Consider the following 19,781-nt stretch of genomic DNA (forward strand, 5'->3'; position numbering starts at 1 on the left):
CTGTGAGCAGGGTGTATTGGTATATGAAAGTATGCGTCTTTGAGGTCTAGAGTTGCTAGGAAGTCTCCCTTGTGAAGCAATGGGAAGACTTGCTGGAGAGTGAGCATATGAAAATGCTCCGACAAAATGTACAGGTTGAGGGGCCTGAGGTCCAATATTGGTCTGAGAGACCCGTCCTTCTTTGGAATCAGGAAGTATAGGGAGTATACTCCTGTTCCCTGATGTTGTAGTGGGACTAGTTCTTTGGCCCCCTTTTGCAGCATACTGATGACCTCTTGCTGCAGTAGTGTTATATGTTCCTGTGACATTGGACGGTGCACGGGTGGTATGTTGGGTGGGGTTGAGGTGAGTTCTAGGCAATAGCCATGTCGGATAATTTGCCTGACCCACTTGTCTGTTGTGATATTTAACCAGATTGGCAGAAATTGTTGTAGTCTTCCCCCGACCGGTGTTATATGGTCTGGGGTAGTGCCAAGAAGTCACTGTTTGGTGTTAGTGGAGGATCTTTTTGCATTTCCTCCACGACCCCTTCCTTTGGTGTGAATGCCTCTGTATCCACCCCTGGATTGCCTGTTACTTTTGTAGATGGAGGATTGCTGTGATGTATTACTTCGCACTCCTCCTCTATAATTGGAGCGACGAAAGGAGCCCCGGTGTTGTTGGGACTGGAGAGCTCCCATGGACTTTGCTGTTTCCGCATCCTTTTTCATTTTGTCCAGAATGGAGTCAACTGCTGGACCGACTAAAAAGTCTTGGTTGATGGGCCGATTAAGAATTGTGGATTGAACTTTATTCTTAAAGCCAGACATGCGGAGCCATGCGTGTCGCCTTAGCAGCACGCTTGTATTGATGGATCTGGCCGCTGTATCTGCCGCGTCTAGGGCACATTTAATTGAGGCATTGGTGATGAGCTTTCCCTCCTGTATAGGTTCATCTGCCTGCTGTTTGTAAGGATCAGGTAAGTGTTGGAGAATTTCTTCCAAGCTATCGTAGTGTGCCCAGTCATATCTGGCCAGCAAAGCCTGTGTATTGGCAATTCTCCATGAGTTTGCTGCTTGAGCTGCTACTCTTTTGCCTGATGCCTCAAAGATCTTTGACTCTTTGTCCGGAGGAGCAGCCTCTCCAGTAGTTTGGGAATTAGCCCGTTTACGTGCGTTGGATTCCAATAGGGAGTCTAGGGGTAGCTGGCCCTTGATGTATGTAGGATCTATAGGTGCAGCCCTATATTTCTTTTCAATTCTAGGGTTTATGACCCGTGCCCTAGCAGTGTCCTTAAAAATGTCATGTGCGTGTTTTAAGACGCCATTCAACATGGGGAGTGTTTTTACATGTCTCTCAGATGTTGTTAGTGTATCAAAGAGAAAGTGTTCTTCAATAGCATCAGAGTGCATATTTACATTATGGTAGGTAGCTGCTCTATCATGTAAAGAGTTAAAGGCCACTGTATCTTCTGTGGGTGATGGCTTAGTTGGGTAAACTGCAGGTTCTGTAATGGGCAGACTCCCTTCATTGTCTGGTTCTCCTCCTGCACCCCATGGCTGTAGGTTGGGGTATTCAGTTGGGTTTTGTGGATAACCAAACCCCACATATGCATCCTGATCTTCATCTGGGTTGTAGTCAGGTGATGTTGGGGTATATGGGGTTGTAGGCATAGCTGGAGTGATCGGTTCAAAAAGTATTGGAGAGGTAGCACAGTCTTCTTTTTGAGTGGTATTCTAGGAAAGTCTATTGGCAGAGGCCTTTTCTTTTTTGTATAAACAGTCACTTTACCAGTTTCTGGGTTAATATACAGTTTTGACTTGTCTTTTGTGGCGGGCTCTGGGTGAATAAGCTCGTCCTCCACAGTTTTTGGCCTTGTTGCAGTAGCCTTTGTTTTGTTTGTTTTCGAGTCAATATGTTTTTTGTGGTTGGATCGTTTTTTGATGTTTGACAGATTTTGTCGGTTGAACGTCTTTGGCTGGCTTCACCACCTTTTTCGGACCGAGCGGTTTGGTCGGTTCAACAGTGTCTTTAGGTGTTTTAGGTGTTTGAGGTTTTGGCTCGATGCCCTTTTTCAGTTAGAGGTTCTTAGGCTCGACCGATTTATTTTGTTCCACCCTAGGTTTCACTTTCGGTTCAACGTTAGTTTTGGGCGTGGGCCTTTTACTTTCGTCGACTGTTTTTATCCCCTTGTCGATATTTGATGCTCCTTTGCTCGATTCGATGTGCTTTGTCTTTGGGTTCAATTCGATGTGCTTTTGCGTCGAATCGACGTTTTTTGGCCGCGATGTTGACTCGACAGCTTTAGGCTTTGAGCTCGACTCGACAGCTTTAATCTTTGATGTTGACTCAACGGTCTTTGGCTTCAAAGGCTGTGTTGGGGCTGCAGCCTTCGGCTCGATGACCTTTGGCTTAATTACTTTTGTTTCGACGACTTTTGGTCCGAAGACGGTGTTGTCGACTAGTTTCGGTTTCAATGGAACCGGTGCCGTATGGCGTGTCTCAGAGAGCTCTTTGAATATGTTCTTAGCCGGGCAGTATGGCGGGGCTGTAGAACTAGAATGTTGATCTTGGCTAAGGCCTGCTGGCGATGCCTCGACCTGAGTCTCTGATATTGGTATAGTGTCTATATGGGGCGGGGTACTCACGGTTCGCCCATCGTCGTCATCGAAGTTGTCTTCAACAGCTACGATGTCTTGATCGTATTCCGAGATAGACGATTTAGTCCTCCTCTTCGAGGTAATCATCGGAGTCGTGCTCCAAGTACTGGTCTTCATCTTGTTCAGAGTCTTCGGCGCTAGCTAGTTCTTCCTCATCGTCGAAGATGTTATTGTGCTCGGGTGCAGACCGCTGCATTTCTTGCCTCGCCGTCCCGTCGATTCCGGATAGTCCGAAGGCCTTTTGGCCTTTAGAGAAGAGTTAGTTAATTCCGAACTTGGAGTGTTGGAAAGTACATCCGAACCCAATGGCGGAAAAAAAACAATCTGAGGATGCCCATGCGCACTGTAGTCCAAGGGAGGAGCCACCTATCTCGTGATACTTCGAAGAATCTTCCAGGACAACAATATGCAATCATCCGGACCCAACACTAGGCGGCGATCTATGCACAGATATGAATTCAGCAGCCCACAGGCCTCGAACCAACTGTTTACCACACACACAACCACACACAACCACACCTAACCACACACAAACACATACACGACCACACGCACAACCATACAACCACGCACACACAACTACACACAACCATACAACCACGCACACACAACCACACACACAACCACACACAAACAACCACACACAAACAACCACACAGCACAGTGCATCATCATGCATGCTTGAGTACATTTGCATCATGATGCTACAGTGGCCTCAGCATCACCACGCATGCACATGAATGTGTCATGTCATGGCAGTCATTTTGTTTTTTGCTTTAATGTGATATTGGTGATGGCGGTATTGTTGGTGATGTACGGTATTGGTTATGGTGTGGTCCTGATGGTGGTATTGATGTACTGGTGGTATTAGTGGTGTGGTATTAGTGGAAGCAATGGTGGTGGTGTGATATTGGTGGTAATAATAGTGGTGGCATTGGCATTGCAGTAGTGTGATTAGCGGGGGTAGTATCAGTGGGGATTGCATGGTTGATGATAGCACTGGTGGTGTTATTAGTATTTGTGGTGGTGGTAATTGTGGCAGTACTGGTTCTGGTAGTGGTATTGGTATTTGTCGTGGAGTATTGATGAATGTGGTATTCAGGGTGTTAGAAGTGGTAGTACTGGTGGTGCTGTTAGTATTGTGATGATGGCACTTTAACATTTGAAATGGTGGTTTGGTATTGGAGGTGATAGTATTGATAATACTGGTGGTGGTATTGATGGTGATATTAGTGGCAGTAGTATTGGATGAATTGGTATTGATTGGGGTGATATTGGTGGTACATCTCCTTTTAGTTTTTGTTCATCACACTAAGAAGGCCTGATCCCAAGATGGAAGTCTGATATGATAAACAAATAAAAGTTAGGAAGTCAAGTTCAGGGCATGGCTTGAACTCGAGTCAAGATAAACACATTCAGAATGTATACTGCAGTAAAAAAAAAAAAAAAAAAAAAAAAAGGTTACTTTCTATATACAGGCATATAATTGAATACAGCATAAAAGGGAGTGTACGCCACCGGACTCCACTGGACGGACCACAGCTGCGTCCACTTCAGCTTCAGAAGGACCACGATCCACCACCACCAGCAACAGGTTGCACGCAGAAGCTGGAACAAGATCACAGCCGACCAGCTCGCGACCTCCCTGAACATGAACCCTCCCACCAGGGCAACGAACCCAAGCCAGGCGGCCACCAACCTCGCGAAGTGGATCAGCAACTGCGCAGACGACCTCACCCCTCTGAAGACCCCGCCTAGCAGACCCGGTAGCAAGAAAGCCCCATGGTTCACCGACGAACTCAAGAGCTCCAAGAAGAACTGCTGAGCCCTCGAGAGAACCTGGCGCAGAGACCCAACACCGGACAAAATTACTGCCCTCAAGCTCGCCACCCGAAAACACCACCAACTCATCCACGCCACCACCAACTCATCCACGCCACCAAGAAAACCGCATTCAAGGAACGACTGGACAACAACGCACACAACAGCAAGGAACTCTTCAACATCGTTAAAGAGCCCTCCAACCCCAACGCCGGAAACAACGACATCACCCCTTCGCAAGACCTCTGCAACTCCCTCGCCTCCTACTTCCACAACAAGATCGCAGACATACACAACAGCTTCAGCACTCAACCGACGCACGCCACGACCGAACCACCGCCCCCCACCACCACCCTCCGCGCCTGGACCCCGATCAGCACCGAAGACACCGTCCGCACGATGAACTCCATCCACTCCGGATCTCCTACCGACCCCTGCCCTCACCACATCTTCAACAAAGCCGACGCTGTCATCGCACCCCACCTGCGGGACATCATCAACACCTCCGTCGACACCGCTACCTTCCGGGAGAGCTGGAAGCACGCTGAACTCCGTGCTCTACTAAAGAAGCCATCGGCCGACCCCACCGACCTCAAGAACTACCGCCCCATCTCGCTGCTCCAGTTTCCTGCAAAAGTCATCGAGAAGACCGTCAACAAGCAGCTGGCCACCTTCCTCGAGACAAACGGATCCCTCGACCTCTCGCAGTCTGGCTTCCGGGCCAACCACAGCACCGAGACCGCCCTGATCGCAGCCACCGATGACATCCGAGCACTGCTTGACAACGGAGAAACAGCAGCCCTCATCCTCCTAGACCTCTCCGTGGCCTTCGACACTGTCTGCCACCGTACACTAGTGCAGCGACTCAGCGACGTCGGAATCCAGGAGAAGGCACTGGAGTGGATCATCTCCTTCCTCGCTGGAAGGACACAGAGTCCGCCTCCCCCGTTCAGATCTGAAGCCACCGAAGTCATCTGCGGCGTTCCTCAAGGCTCCTCGCTCAGTCCAACCCTCTTCAACGTCTACATGAGCCCCCTCGCAGACATCGCTCGCCAGCACAACCTCAACATCATCTCCTACGCCGACGACACCTAGCCGATTCTCTCCCTCACCAACGACCCCGCCACCGCCAGAGCCAACCTTCACAAAAGGGATGAAAGAGGTAGCCGAATGGATGAAGAACAGCCGCCTGAAACTGAACTCGGACAACACGGAAGTCCTCATCCTGGGATCCTCACCCTCCGCCTGGGACGACTCCTGGTGGCCCCCCGCCCTAGGCAGCGCACCCAAACCAACAGACCACGCACGCAACCTGGGCTTCATCCTGGACTCCTCCCTCTCCATGACCAGACAAGTCAACGCCGTCTCCTGGTCGTGCTTCAACATCCTGCGCATGCTACGTAAGATCTTCCGGTGGATCCCCACCGAGACCAGGAAGACGGTCACCCAGGCCCTCGTCACCAGCCGTCTGGACTACGGCAACTCCCTCTACGCCGGAACCACCGCCAAAAGAGACTCCAGCGGATCCAGAACGCCTCAGCACGACTCATCCTGGACATCCCCCGTCGCAGCCACATCTCCGGACACCTGAGAGACTTGCACTGGCTCACGGTCAACAAGAGAATCACCTTCCGACTCCTCACCCACGCACACAAAGCCCTACACAACCAAGGCCCAGGATACCTCAACAGCCGCCTCAACTTCTACGCTCCCAAACGCCAGCTTCGATCGACCGGCCACGCCCTCGCCGCCGTCCCCCGCATCCGAAGAGCCACCACAGGGGGGCGGTGCTTCTCCTACCTCACCGCCAAGACATGGAACTCCCTCCCGACCCACCTCCGCCTGACCCAGGACCACCTCGCCTTCAGGAAGCAACTCAAGACCTGGCTGTTCGAGCAGTAGCGGACCCCCCTCCCCTAGCGCCTTGAGACTCTCTGGGTGAGTAGTGCGCTATATAAATGCTTTGATTGATTGAGTGTACATTTTAGATGTAAAACTGAAGATGTCAAATGTCTCTGAAAACTATGAGGACAGGCATTGCAATTATTTATTTATTTTGCAGTTTTATATAAAGCGGAGGGCTCAAAGCATAATGCCCAAACGAGCGTCAAAACATTCTAGAGATCAATCAGTATACAAATATAAAATATAGTGCTGAAAGACCCATAATACCCATGTACAAAGAAAATAGAACAAAAAATTAAATACGCATCAAGTTGAGAGAGAAATATTAATGATATCCTTAAATGTGATGAAACGCAATTTCTCTGCAATTGAGAAATATATACAGCAGATTACATCCACAAGAGATTAAATAATGTTAACTAAGCATTAAATGAATTAAGTTCCACAGGATTGGGAGAGAAGGGCAACGTTCAGAGAGCAGAATACTGTGTGAAACATTTGTACCTACATCCATCTGCAATGCATGCTTTTGTCCAAATAATATTTTATAACGTGTAAACTGGCGGCCATTTTGAAGCGTCATGTTCCACAAACAGTGACGAACGGAGCCTTTCACTGGCTCTGTCTTCATTTTGTAAACGATCAGCCATCAATAATAATATGTTCTCTTGTGCCATTGTGAAGTGGTGACCAGCACGCGCTTGACAAGACGTACGCTTTAGGTCAGACAATGGTGATTTCCAATGGAAAGACAGGAGCCCTGGCTACAAAAGGTGTTGTTTACATCCCAGTTTAGAGGAACAGCTACACAAACGGCTTCGGCTTGGCAGGAGGTGGCAACTGTCTTTTTGTTGACAGATCTATTTGAAACTTTAACCTCAGGCCACTTTGCGGCAACTCTGGCTTCACCAGGGCTCTGATGCTCGTGCCACTGTTATTTCTTTCGCCACTGCGTAGCTTTGTCAGATTGAAATCTGAGGAGAGTGTACGTGGGATCATAGCACAACTACCGCTATCATGTTCTCAACCATCGCTATGACCAGGGGGTGATCCATTGCAGCTGCTGTCGGGAGGTGTGGTGGGGGTTTTTAGGGTGCTTGCCACTGAAAACAAAACGTCACATAGCCGCATCATTTTATTTCAGAGCATCAGTGAAAGCGATCGCTTTTGCGATTGTAAAAAAAAAAAAAAAAAAAAACGAGAGTGGTGCGCGCCACTGCGAGCATATGTCTTCAATTATCGCAGCTTTGTCTGGCGACGATAATTTAAGACATATGACCTTTGGTGTGCGTAACAGAGACCAATAGGCCATGGGCAGAGCTACGCGACGGCCCGTGGCCTATTGCGTGTTCGGTTTTAAAAATACACGCACACAAAGGCCAATGAAAATGGACCTAGGAAATAACATACATGAGCTACGTGGAATTTCCAGGTCCATTTTCAAAACCCTGAGAAAAGGACTCTGGCTGCGCGACACTGCTGCGCAGTGTACGCTAGGACCGAGACACGAGAGAGAGTGAGAGAGTGAGAGAGTGAGAGAGTGAGAGAGTGAGAGAGTGAGAGAGTGAGAGAGTGAGAGAGTGAGAGAGTGAGAGAGTGAGAGAGTGAGAGAGTGAGAGAGTGAGAGAGTGAGAGAGTGAGAGAGTGAGAGAGTGAGAGAGTGAGAGAGTGAGAGAGTGAGAGAGTGAGAGAGTGAGAGAGTGAGAGAGTGAGAGAGTTTGGAGTTTTGTCTAGTGGCAGTTCGGACTCGCCATAAAGGAGTGCAAAGGGTTAATATGAATGCTACAAATGACAGATCTGTATTCAATCAATCACAGCATTTGTAGCCAAACTTTACCAGCACTTTAAAACAAATTAAATGCATGTGAGAGTGGCTTTTGAGAGATGAAGGGCAATAAACACACCACTGGTTGATTCCTGAGCAAGATCGAAACTATGGCACCACAAGACATTTTATTTATTAATCTTGGCCTCCCCTTGTGAGATACATTGTGTCCTCGGACAAGCACTTATTACAAATATTTCTCTGCCCACCAGTGGAAAAAAACAATCTGGTGCTACTGCAACCTATTGCATCACTCACAATAAGGATGGTAGAAGGAATGCCAGGTGAGGGCGGTTGGGGTTTGAGACACTACTCAACGATCAACCCCTTTAGCATACTGCAGGTGGGATGAGAACAGGAAGAGGGGGGTTACGGTAAGTGAGATATGGGAGCTAGTTGCACATAGAGCGAGAGGGAGATTGAGAAAGCATGGGTGGGGGGTGGGGACCATGAAATACCCCGATCTGAATAGAAGGTTAAGGAATCTCTGCAGGCAGCGGCATAGCAGTAGAGCCAACAGGCATGGTACCGTCCACAAGGCAGGGGATGCTTATTTATTTTTTCTTTTATTTTAAAAGTTTTATATAGCGCTGGCTAGACCCAGAGGTATCAGAGCGCTTTACATGATCAGGATAGTTTGAGGCAAACATGGTATAAAAAGCAAAATAACAAAGTAAAAAAAAAAACAATTACAAAATCAAGGAGGAATGAAACAGGAGTTGGAGCAATACCATACAGGTAATATAGGTAGAGTGGGGTACAGGAAGAGGGCCATATATAACTGGTGCGAATAAGGTATAGTGAAAAGAGATCAGGAGTCGGGCACAGGTTAGGATCCCCAGTAGTTGTTAAGGAGATGGGTTTTTAGGTCTTTTTTGAAGCTGGTGTAAGAGGAGTTACAGCGCAGGTTTTTCGGGAGGGTATACCAGATAGTAGGGGCATTGCCAGAGAAGGAGCGATATTGTGTGGTTTTCTTTTTATGCAGAGGTGGGATTAGGAGGAGGGCGTTGGTGCTTCGCAGAGGACGAGTGCTACCAGCGATGAGGAGTTTCTTAGATAGGTACTGCAGAGTGTTTTGGTGGAGCTCTTTATGAGTAATGCAGGCCGTTTTGTAAGTTGATCTCCCTTCGATAGGGAGCCATTTAAGGGATTTGTGAGCTGGGGAGATATGATCGAATTGTTTGCAGTCTGTGATGAGCCTGGCTGCAAGGTTGATTGTACAGCTTTAATTGGAGCAAGGTGGACCTTGGGGATTTAGTTGAGGATGGCGTTGCATAGTCAATACGTGAAAGAAACAGTGATTGAACTGCAAGTTTAAGATCATCGATGGGTAAGAATGGCTTGTTTTTCTTGAGGTGACGGAGAGTGAAGAGGGCTCCTTTGGCAGAGTTTTTGATGTGAACCTTAGGGTGAGGGTGTTGTCGATAGTAATGCCAAGAGATTTGATGGAGTTGGACGGTGTGAGTGAGCAGTTGAGTGCGTTAAGGTCTGAAATCCATGATTGAATGGGGAGACGGTTTTTTATAGGGGAGAAGAATGATTTCAGTTTTATTTGGGTTTAGTTTGAGATGATTTGAGTGGAACCAGGATTGAATTTAGTGAAGGGAGTTGTTCAGGTGTAAGATGTCAGCGTGGGTTTTAATCTTGTAATAGATTTGGGTGTCATCAGCGTATAGGTGGTAGTTGATGCCTGCTTGTTTAAGAATGAGAGTGAGGGGTTCCATAAAGAGGTTAAAGAGGGAAGGGGAGAGAGTCGATCCTTGGGGGACTCCAAGGGAGACAGGAGAGGGGTTAGAGAGACAATTTTGAATTTTCATTTGCTGAGTTCGGTTTGAAGGTATGAGGTGGACCATTGAGGGCGGTGTCGTTAAGGCCGAAAAGGGTCCAAATAACATGGAGTAAGGCTGAATGGTTGACTGTATTGAACGCTGCGGAGAGATCAAGGAGGATAAGAAGGCATGTCTCGCCATTATCAAGTGATTGATGGATGTGCATTGCCGTTTCGGTGCTGCAGCCTTTCCTGAAGCCAGACTGAAGGGGGTCGAGTAGGTTGAAGTTTGATGCGTTTGTCAAGTTGTAGTAGGACACATTTTTCAAGAACCTTTGAGAGAAGGGGGAGGTTGGTGATAGGGCGGAGATTGTTTAAGTCATTTGGGACAGCATTAGGATTTTTAATTATGGGCGAGATTTGTCCAAGTTGAAGGGAGGTGGGGACACAGCCCTTGGAGAGAAGTGTTGATAATTTTTGTCCAGAAGGGGGCGATGATGTGTTTAAGGGTGGGGACAAGTTTGCAGGGTACAGGGTTTTTTGTGTGGGAGGATGGTTTAAGATTGCCAATTATTTTGAGGACTTCTAGCTCTGTGACCAGGAGGAAGTTGAGCAAGGATACATTGTTCTTTAGATGTGAGTTAGGGGAGTTGGTAGCCGGTGAAGTGGTAGGAGGGAGGCCAGTGGAGTGGTTGGGGGGGGGGGGGGGGGGAGTAGAGAAGTGGGAGGGTGAGAGGGGTCGTATGGGAGCGGGTTGGAGGGTGGTTGTGTGGGAAGGATTGATCAATTTTGGCAATTTTTTCCGAGAAGAAATGGGAAATTTTGTTGCATCTGGCTGAGGAGACTGTCATATTAGGAGGTGCTGGGGAAGTTTGATTACGAATTATATTGAAGAGTTCCCTGGGTCTGTTTTTGGCACGATCTAGTTGAGTGCAGAAGAAGGATGCCTTTTGCTTGAAGATGTGTTTTTTGTACGTGGATCTAGCACGTCTAAGTTGAGCCAGCTGGGAAGGAGAGGGCTGGTGTCTCCAGGTTCTTTCCGCTAGTCTGAGTGTCCCTCTTTCACTATTTAACTCAGTATTAAACCAAGAGTTTGAGGGGGTGTTTCTTTGGTTTTTGAGTGAAGACAGGGAAGTTAAGGAGATGAGGGTAGAGGGGGATTGGAAATCCAGAAAGTGGGGGGGAGGGGGTCTCTGGGAGAGCAAAGGTAGAGCGGGATCAGGAAGATTGAAATCAGGAGGTAGAATTGGACCGCAATAACAGGTTAACATCGGTAATATGGAGTAAATTAAATAGGTAACAAACACGATAAATATGAGGTTTAAAAATAGGGGCACAATAAGAAGGTGGGGTACACAAAGGAGGAATAAAAGTCAGGAGCAGATTAAATAATAAAACAGGTTAACATTGCTAGCATGGAGCAAATTAAATAGGTAAATAAACATGTAGTGGAGTCGTTCTAAAATGATGAGATAATTAAAGTAAGCGTGTCACAAAAACAAGTTTCCTCCAGAAAGACGAGCACTGCAGTGACTTCTACAGATTCCCACCACTCTCAGGACTACAGTGTGGATCAGGGGGATGGATAGCTCAGCAGAACTCGTACGGCAGAGACAAGGAGGTCAGCTTTCACATGAAGGTGCCGAAGTGAAACTCCAGGGTTCAGCTGTGAGTATGGGGTACCAGCAGAAAGCAGGGTGTCGGACTGGAACACACAGGGCGATGGATTGTTTCGGCTTCAGTCCACTTCTCTATTTGGCTAGAAGGACATCAATAATAAAAGTACAATACTGCACCATTTTGGATACGAGGCGAAGGTCATCTTCAAAAAGTGGCAGCAGCTGAACTCAACCACGAGCACAGAAGGAGAGTAGGTGCAAACCCGAGTCGGGCCTTCACGAGGAAGCCGCGGGCAACTCCGGAGCAGGAGAGAACCAGGATAATGCCGTCACAGTGATGCCCCGAGCAGGCAGCGATCTGTGGTGTGCGCGGTCAAGAAATGTACAACTCCTAGAAGCTCACGTCAGGGGGGAGATGATGATTGCTCACAAAGACGGATTAAGGTCGTTTGATGACCTAAAGATTTTAGAATAGAGAAAGGAAGCATGCTTTGAGAGAATGTGGGGTTGAATCTACAATACATGTTTGTGAACACAACGCAACACTGAATTCACCATAATTAGGGTGACCAGACGTCCCGGATTTCCCCGGACAGTCCCAGTTTTCAGAGGGCTATCTCGGTGTCCCGACGCTTTCATTCATTTTAAATACATGTGCCGGGTTTTGGGACAAAGGTCAAGCCATCCTTCAAAGAAGAATGAGAAGTTATGCTTTCATTAACTAATGTATCAGTTTCAGGCAGCAGCGGGTTGACCTCAGCTGCATACATGCTGCAGCAGAGGTGAGAGAGGAGGGAAGGGGTAGTCAGGGTAGAAGAGGCTAGAAGTCTTGCCATAGCTAATGTTATGTGAATGTACCGGGCGCATGCGTGCAGTTTTTTTCTCTCAAAAACCGGGACAGGCCAGACTGAGGTAAAGTTGATGGCGTTAGTCCTAGTTTTAGGTCTGGCCTGTCCCGGTTTTTGCTTCTCAAAATATATTCACCTTAATCATAATTGAGGTTCAGAAGTTACAAAATCTGTAAACTGCTCATTAGGACTAGAGCATTAAAAAAGGAAACTGCAGCACGACGAGACCGGTTCGTTATTAGAACTCACAGTGCAAGTGTCTTCCTTAGATGTGTGCTTGGATGTTAAAACACCAAGTCAGTCTCCTTGGTCTCAGTGGTAAACAGCGTCCTTCGACGGAAGGGCATGGCGCCATGTTTTAAGCAATAACAGGCCTCCTCTGGACAGACAAGGTTTTAAGACGCCTTTCAGTGGGGCTTATGAAAACAGACGGAGCGGTGGAGCCGAGCTCGAAGGCTGCAGATATGGGACAGAGTACAGCACATGACACAAGAAGACAGAATCTAGACCCCCTTACAAAGAGCAGCAATCACACTGCTGCACTTCACGAATCTGTTCCCTAACAGCGCTTGCAAACGTTCGAAAGGCGCTAGAAGCACTAACCAACGAGCAATAACTTGTAGCTGGTCTTCTCGGCAGTAGAATGAACCCTCTGCCCTAAGGTCAGACACCTGGTCGCAGCGCCGGCGCATACTGGAAGCCATCTTCACAGACCTTATCACCCACTGCTACTTTCCCCAAGAGCTGCAGTTGCACTTTTCGCACTATCTTTACCCTCCTCTCGATTTTGTTTTTTTACATGAAATCTTGTGTTCCATCAGCACATCCAGGATCAGTGACTCAGCCGTCTCTTGTGCCAGGAAGAGAGCTCCGTCGCCTTACAGTACCCCGACTGCACATGGAGACTGCTATCTCTTGCGCGCCGCTCCGCTGTTCCCTCCACCTGGCTTGCACTTTCCTTTCAGCAGTCTCTTAATTCTTCGGCTGTTCACTCCCGGCCAAAACAGGCCGCATCTAGTTTAACTTTCGCCAACCGCTTTTTCAGCTGCGAAATCTGCCCTCACCGCGTTTCCTTTTACAGGCAATCTTATACAGCCGTCAATTAGCTCACTCTGGACTGCTGTTCACCCCGCTCTGTGCGCCTAACCCCACCCTACCGCTTCAGAGCAGAGAAACCCTGCTGCCAGGCATGGACTCTAGACACCATTTACATCCCCATCACTGTCCTAAGGGGGGGGGGGTGATCGCACACCCCTGAACTACACCATCGTCATTCAGTTCCCCTCTCTGCTCTTCTGGAAATGCAGCCCTCAACAGTTCAAACCGAGAAGGGCAAAAGCGAGGGTGTGTTACAGATGAGATCCTATGGCACAGGTACCTATGGAACCCTCGTCCATGCCTGTCCCACTTAAGGTTACTCTGCTGCTCATAAGCACAGTCGGGTACAGACCCCAAGTCTGGGCACCGGCACCCTCCTTTGTAACACTTTCACTGAAAACTAAAACTCCTTCTGCCCTTGCACTCCGGGCTACTCTCGCTCCTGGCACACTGACCTACAGGACCAAAGTCTGAGCAAAGGTGCCCTACTATGCATTACTCTGTGCCTACAGGAGTGACCTCTATGCGCACAACACCACAAATATCCGATTTACAAACGTCAACTAATTCTAAAGGATTGCTAGTAAGAATTATTTTCTGAAGGTCCGTCTTGTTGCTGCATTTTAAGTCTTTTATTAGGTTGTGGCCTTCAAGCACATCTTCAGAAGTCTCTACACCCCACATCATACCGTCCTTTCATCCAGTCATGTTCTGCATGGTATATTCCTAGTCCCTGGCTGTGGCCAGCTTCTGTCTATACTCTCATTGAACCTTCCATAAAGAACACAAGAGCTGGGAGATGTACGATCTACTACATAACATCCATAGCCTGGAGTAAACGTACGCTTCTCTTAAAGTCCCAGTCACTTGTGTTGCCATAAAATATTAAAACCTTATAGTTCGCACTGAAATAAGCCTTCAATGGCTCCAGCATGTGCAGGGCTGGGGTACACTTTCGATCACGGTCACGGTTTGGAGTTCTTTTTCCATTTCCACCAGACATGTTGCCATGAAACTGGTACAATATATCAGACATTATCGTGTGAACTAATTTAAGGAATCCTTACAAGGCCTTCTGAATTTGAAACAAGATTCATGAGGAAATTATAGACCAGATGCACACTCAGGAACTGAGCAATTCTCAAGAACAGACATCTAGAATGGGTATATAAAATTCACATGAAGAATTGAAAACAATACATCACACGAGGTTATAGGAACCACAGAAAAGTCTGCATGAGACCTTCAATACTGCAGATCAGGCCTTGAACTAGACAAGGCCTCGCCAATGATGCATAGTGGACAGCACGCCCTTCTGAAGTCTGCTGCTCATACCTCCCTCCAAACACCTCCACAGCTTTGCCATACACTTCACCCACTGAGATTATCGGATAAGAGACTCGTTCATTATATATTTGACTTATTCGACCATTCACCTGTGTCTCTTCACAAACATGAGAGTTTCGGCCTGGAAGAGGACATGAAACATACTGCTTTTGAGCAATGGGAGGCTCTAGTGAAGACTCTTCAGGAGCAGAGCGATAGTATATGTTGTATTACAACATACCAGGAGGATATGGTTCTGGAGCACGGAGTGGCATGCACAGCACAATTCACTATGAGCATGATCAATTTCTAGATGGTATGGCACTCCTAGAAAAGAGGTTAGAAAGCAACACAAACTATGGTTCCAACACCAGGGTTGGCATCAGGGGGCAGATATTCCAAGAATGTGTCCTGGATGCTGTGTGAAGTGGAGTGCAGCCGTTCACGGAGATTGTGCACAGCTAGTGTGAACAAGAATGTTAAAATGCGTTCAGGTAAGAGACAGGATTTCTCGCTCAAAAGGGCTGGCGTTTGGAGGCCATTCTTACTGCCATGCAATTAAAGACCTAAAATCCCAGAGGCCAAGTAAGAAAAGGTTTGCACGAGCAGAGAGGGGGCAGTCTAAGGATAAACAGAACCAAGAACAATGAACCCATGTAGTTTGCTTCACCACCCAGACAGCTCCATGTCTGGGTGGTAGGGCATACTACATAGGCTATAACGTAAAACATGTACCACACGCTTAAATTGAGCCACTGGTTGCAGGTGAGCCCCACCAGCGCTCTAGTGTGGGCTCAGAGACTTATTTTATATCAACACACTTCGACTAGGGACAATGGGAAAGGGAAGAGAAAGATGGGAAAAAACAGTGACAGAGAAAACGGGAATGAAAAATAATACCGCAAGAGTGAGAAGAGGCAGGCATAGTGGTAGATCAAAGACGTAGGAGGTGAAATCAAGGCTAGACAGTAAGTCCTTTCTTTGTATTCAGAAACCCTGACCTATAGACCAGCGGGCTCCTGAGAGAAAAAAAAGTTATGCTTTTACAAATCAAGCAGCGAAAGTAGTTGTAGCACTCAATTTGGATAAAACGTTTTAGTTGGATAGACTAACCAACCATTTTGCACCACACCAACGACCAATGCAAGTCTGCGAAGAGCCTGGAACTGTTCGTAGGCTAATTTATGACAGATTTTTAAGCTATCTCCCCTCCCCCCCACAACTTCTTAACCGTGGGTAAACAGCTGATAAATTATTAAAGCGTTTTTCTTCTCCATGGAAACCTCTGTTCCGACTACAATATAACGATGGTGTATTCCTTCACAATGCCGTAGAATCTTACTTAAATTGCGTTTGACGTGAAGTGCTGTGGAAAACGGTTATTTAAATTGCATTTCGAAAGCACTCTGGAGACTATAAATCATGTAGGCATGTACCAGGAACGCGAATAATTCACACACATCTAGGTGACGTAAAATGACGGATGCCGAGTTTCCGTGAACACAGATGCGCGCTGGGGTTTCCAAGTGAACCACGTTCAGCGCGTGGAGCCAGGAATGTGCTCAGCTCCCGGCAGCAGGCCTGGGAGCGGCTGGAATGCGTGAAAACCCACAGGCCTCATCCAGGAGCTGCTGCGGAGACCGAGGCTAGGACCTTTGCCTCTTGAAAACAATCCCGGTGTCTAGCTGTCTAGTAAACCGAGCTCTACACACACAGCCGTTTGCCGCCCGGAGCCCCATGCCAAAGAGACGGAAGATGTGCACTGTACCTTTGCCGGCTGCTTCCCTCCTTCGTCGCCTACGCTCTGGCCATTCTGAAAAGCAAAGAAAGGGACAGTTAGGAAGATTGGAAACAGGCTGCTCGATCTAACCTAGTTGTCTTATTACTCACATGATTGGCTTTGCAGCCACATATTTGTACTGTTAAATCTATTGATTTGTCTGACTATGCTCCCTCATGTACCCCTTCTATGTAAAGCGCGCTGATATCTGCAAAGATCTTGTCCGCGCTATATAAAACTTACAAAATATAAATAAATAAATAAATAAACCAGCATGCCTTGGCCTACAGCGTCTTCGCGCACTTACACTAAAGCGTCGCCTAGGAGGCCCTGCCCCCTGGGCCCTGCGCCGGTGCCCCTGTGTAACACTCCAGGGCTTCACCGGAGTGCCCTCGGGGTGTGTAGTGAGAGTGCTGGTACCCAGGCCCCCCGTTATAGCACTGGAGATGCATGCAGGTCATGGTGGAAGGGGTAGGTACTGCTCGCTGTCAAACCTTACCCAACGAGCGCTGCTGCACCACCTGCCTTACGACCGCCTCCAACAACTGCCCCCACCACCACAAAAGTCTCAAGCGGCATAAAATGGCGAAGATATGGCCTAGATAACGAGTCCAGCGCCACAGATCCTTAGAAGCAAAAGATGCCCATGTGCTCTTCGAGAAAATACACGCTCTCCTTGGGTCCCAAGTGACACCGAAGGGCGTCATGCACTGCACGAACCCGGCACTGAACATCAGAACGGAACCCCAGAACTTAAATTGAAGACCCATCCCTCCCACACGCATGCACTTCGACTCATTTCCACAAGAAACACTGTACACTGGCACTGTAACCGCGACTGCATTGTGACGCAAACAGCGGCGTGGTTACGTAAAGCGCTGCCAAGAAGGTACGCGACAATGATACGTCATAATATTAACACCAGACGTCAGCAGTTAATACAGAGGGGGCACTACTTCTATAGTCAGGCACGCAACTGCAACTACCGTTGGGTCGAGAGGGATTTAGCACCCCCGCCCCCAACCCCTCTCCCCTCACCGTGAGGTTGCCGGGGCCAGACTGGCTGGGCATGCTGGCCTGACCTTCAGCCACAGCACAGTATTCCTGCGAGAACAGCGCAGCCCTGACAGTTCTCTGTGTGTCTTTATTGCTTTGACTATCGCCCCTGCCTTCCGGTCTCAGGAAATACAAATCCTTGTTATCAAAATATAACATGGTTGTTTAATGACCATAATAAAGAACTGAGACTCACTATTTAAAGTTAGCAGATTAAATGGGTCAAAGCTACATCCCGCGCCAACCAAATAAGGGCCGGGGTACCCAGCAACACTTTCTACCCAGCTAACCAAAGAGCTAGAATAAGTAGCAAGCAAATGGCAATTTAAAGATAGGCAATGTTATGCCAGAATAATTTTGCCTTCCAAAAAGTCTATGAAGAAACCCTAGTTTATTAAAGAATACAAAATGCTATTAAAATGCCAGTTATGTTTTCTTGGTGCTGTGAAGACATTGATATTGTGCAAAACTAAATATAAAGCGCCTCAAGCCAATATTACATTTTGACATCAAATAAAAAGAATGCACTATTGTGTTTAAGACATTATATGCAACTGCATATCAGTAGCATAATTCGGCCAACTGCAGACATCTACAAACAACCTACATAAATGTTGAGTTCCAGTAGAGGTGCCTCAACCTTTTATCATTCTGAGATTGATAAAATGGATTAAGTGCATATCATATTAGTTAAGGACATATCAAGTCATTTGCAGTGATGCAAAATTGGAGCAGGGCCAAGGCGGATTTGTATATCGCTGGTAATCTGTCTGGGGGTCACACAGTAGAAAAAAAAACAAGTGACTAGAATGTGTGAGTAATTACCAGTGGCGGAGATGAATTCACATATTCCATCCATCATTTTTTTTGCTTTATTTAGTGAGATATCAAAGAGCCCCGGCTGCGCCTAGACCTGGGTCCTCTGCTCCAGGTGCTCATTATAGGACTTAAGATGCACCCTACTGCCTAGACCCCAATAGGCTGAAACTGGTTTAAGGTTACTTACGTTCCTCATTTATAGGGTTTCTGACCTAGTAATTTGGGCTAAACTATTCCTATTTAAGCAGTACTAAGGCTGATTGGCATATTTCTCCTTCCTGTCTGATGGCATGGTGGGCAAAACAAAAAGAAAAAAAGAATGGACTGGAAAATGGTTCTAAGTAATTGTGAGTGACTGATAACCAAGCACTCCACCTATCACTTTTGTACTCTGCAAAATCTGCTGTAACAAGCAATTTTAAACATTTGTTAAATGAAAAGGGTTCCATGAATTTCACTGGAGTTTGTACCCTGGCAAGGCTGGCTGGTGCTCTATAAAATGTTTGGCCATCCCAGCCTTTTTCATGTTTGGAGGGGTAGGACAGTAATGTACCAGAGAATATAATGGTTGGTCTTTTATCTTTGATTGTTGTCCACTCAAGTACCCTAAATGTCTAATGTGAAACATCTACAGCAATCAATGTTAATTCTCCTTTACCAGGATTTTATTTGTATCCGGCCTGGCAATGCAGTGTGGCGGGGGACTGGGGAAGAAGGGAGATGAGACCTATTTTCCAGTGGAGAATAAGGGTTGAGGAAGGTCAGACTAGAGGCTAGTAGAAGGGACTGTAGTGAAAGATGGAAAGGCTGTAAGGCTAAAGGATGTGGACAGCGAAAGGACGGGCATGGATAAGCAAAGACGGAAAATCTCTTTGGTAGATCTGACAGAGTAAGTAGGAGTAGGCCAATCGCTAAGGGAAGATGGATAAAGGAAGTGGAAAATAAGTGGTTGGAGAATGATGAGCCGAGGAGGGATTCAGAAGGATGAGGAAGGGCTTGCTGGGACAAGTGGATGCTGTTCTTTATGGCAGAAGTTAAGCGGAGCTGAGCTTATTAATCAGGTTTATAAAAAATCGTTCTCTTAAATGTTCTGACTTAGTACACATCACTGTTATTAGAAGCCAGTCTACCATTATTCTATACATACATTTTATACTTCTACTGCACATCACCCAAAGTGATATATCATGATCTATTTTCCCCATACATAGATGACAATTAAATATATGCGAGCATGCCATCTGTAAACCATTAAGTTCCACAGAATTGTTTTGAAG

The 19,781-nt window shown here is 47.1% G+C and overlaps 1 protein-coding gene across 1 annotated transcript in view; it reads right to left on the minus strand.

Annotated features, from left to right (window-relative positions):
- Positions 1 to 19,781, minus strand: part of RPS6KA1 (ribosomal protein S6 kinase A1) — a 1,033,098-nt gene that overhangs the window by 861,479 nt on the left and 151,838 nt on the right. The window contains exon 2 of the mRNA XM_086957626.1: positions 16,618 to 16,662. Coding sequence (XP_086813752.1) covers positions 16,618 to 16,662 — 45 coding nt within the window. The remainder of the gene's footprint in view (positions 1 to 16,617; positions 16,663 to 19,781) is intronic.

Source organism: Lissotriton vulgaris, chromosome 2_1, assembly GCF_964263255.1.
Source record: "Lissotriton vulgaris chromosome 2_1, aLisVul1.2, whole genome shotgun sequence".
NCBI lineage: Eukaryota > Metazoa > Chordata > Amphibia > Caudata > Salamandridae > Lissotriton > Lissotriton vulgaris.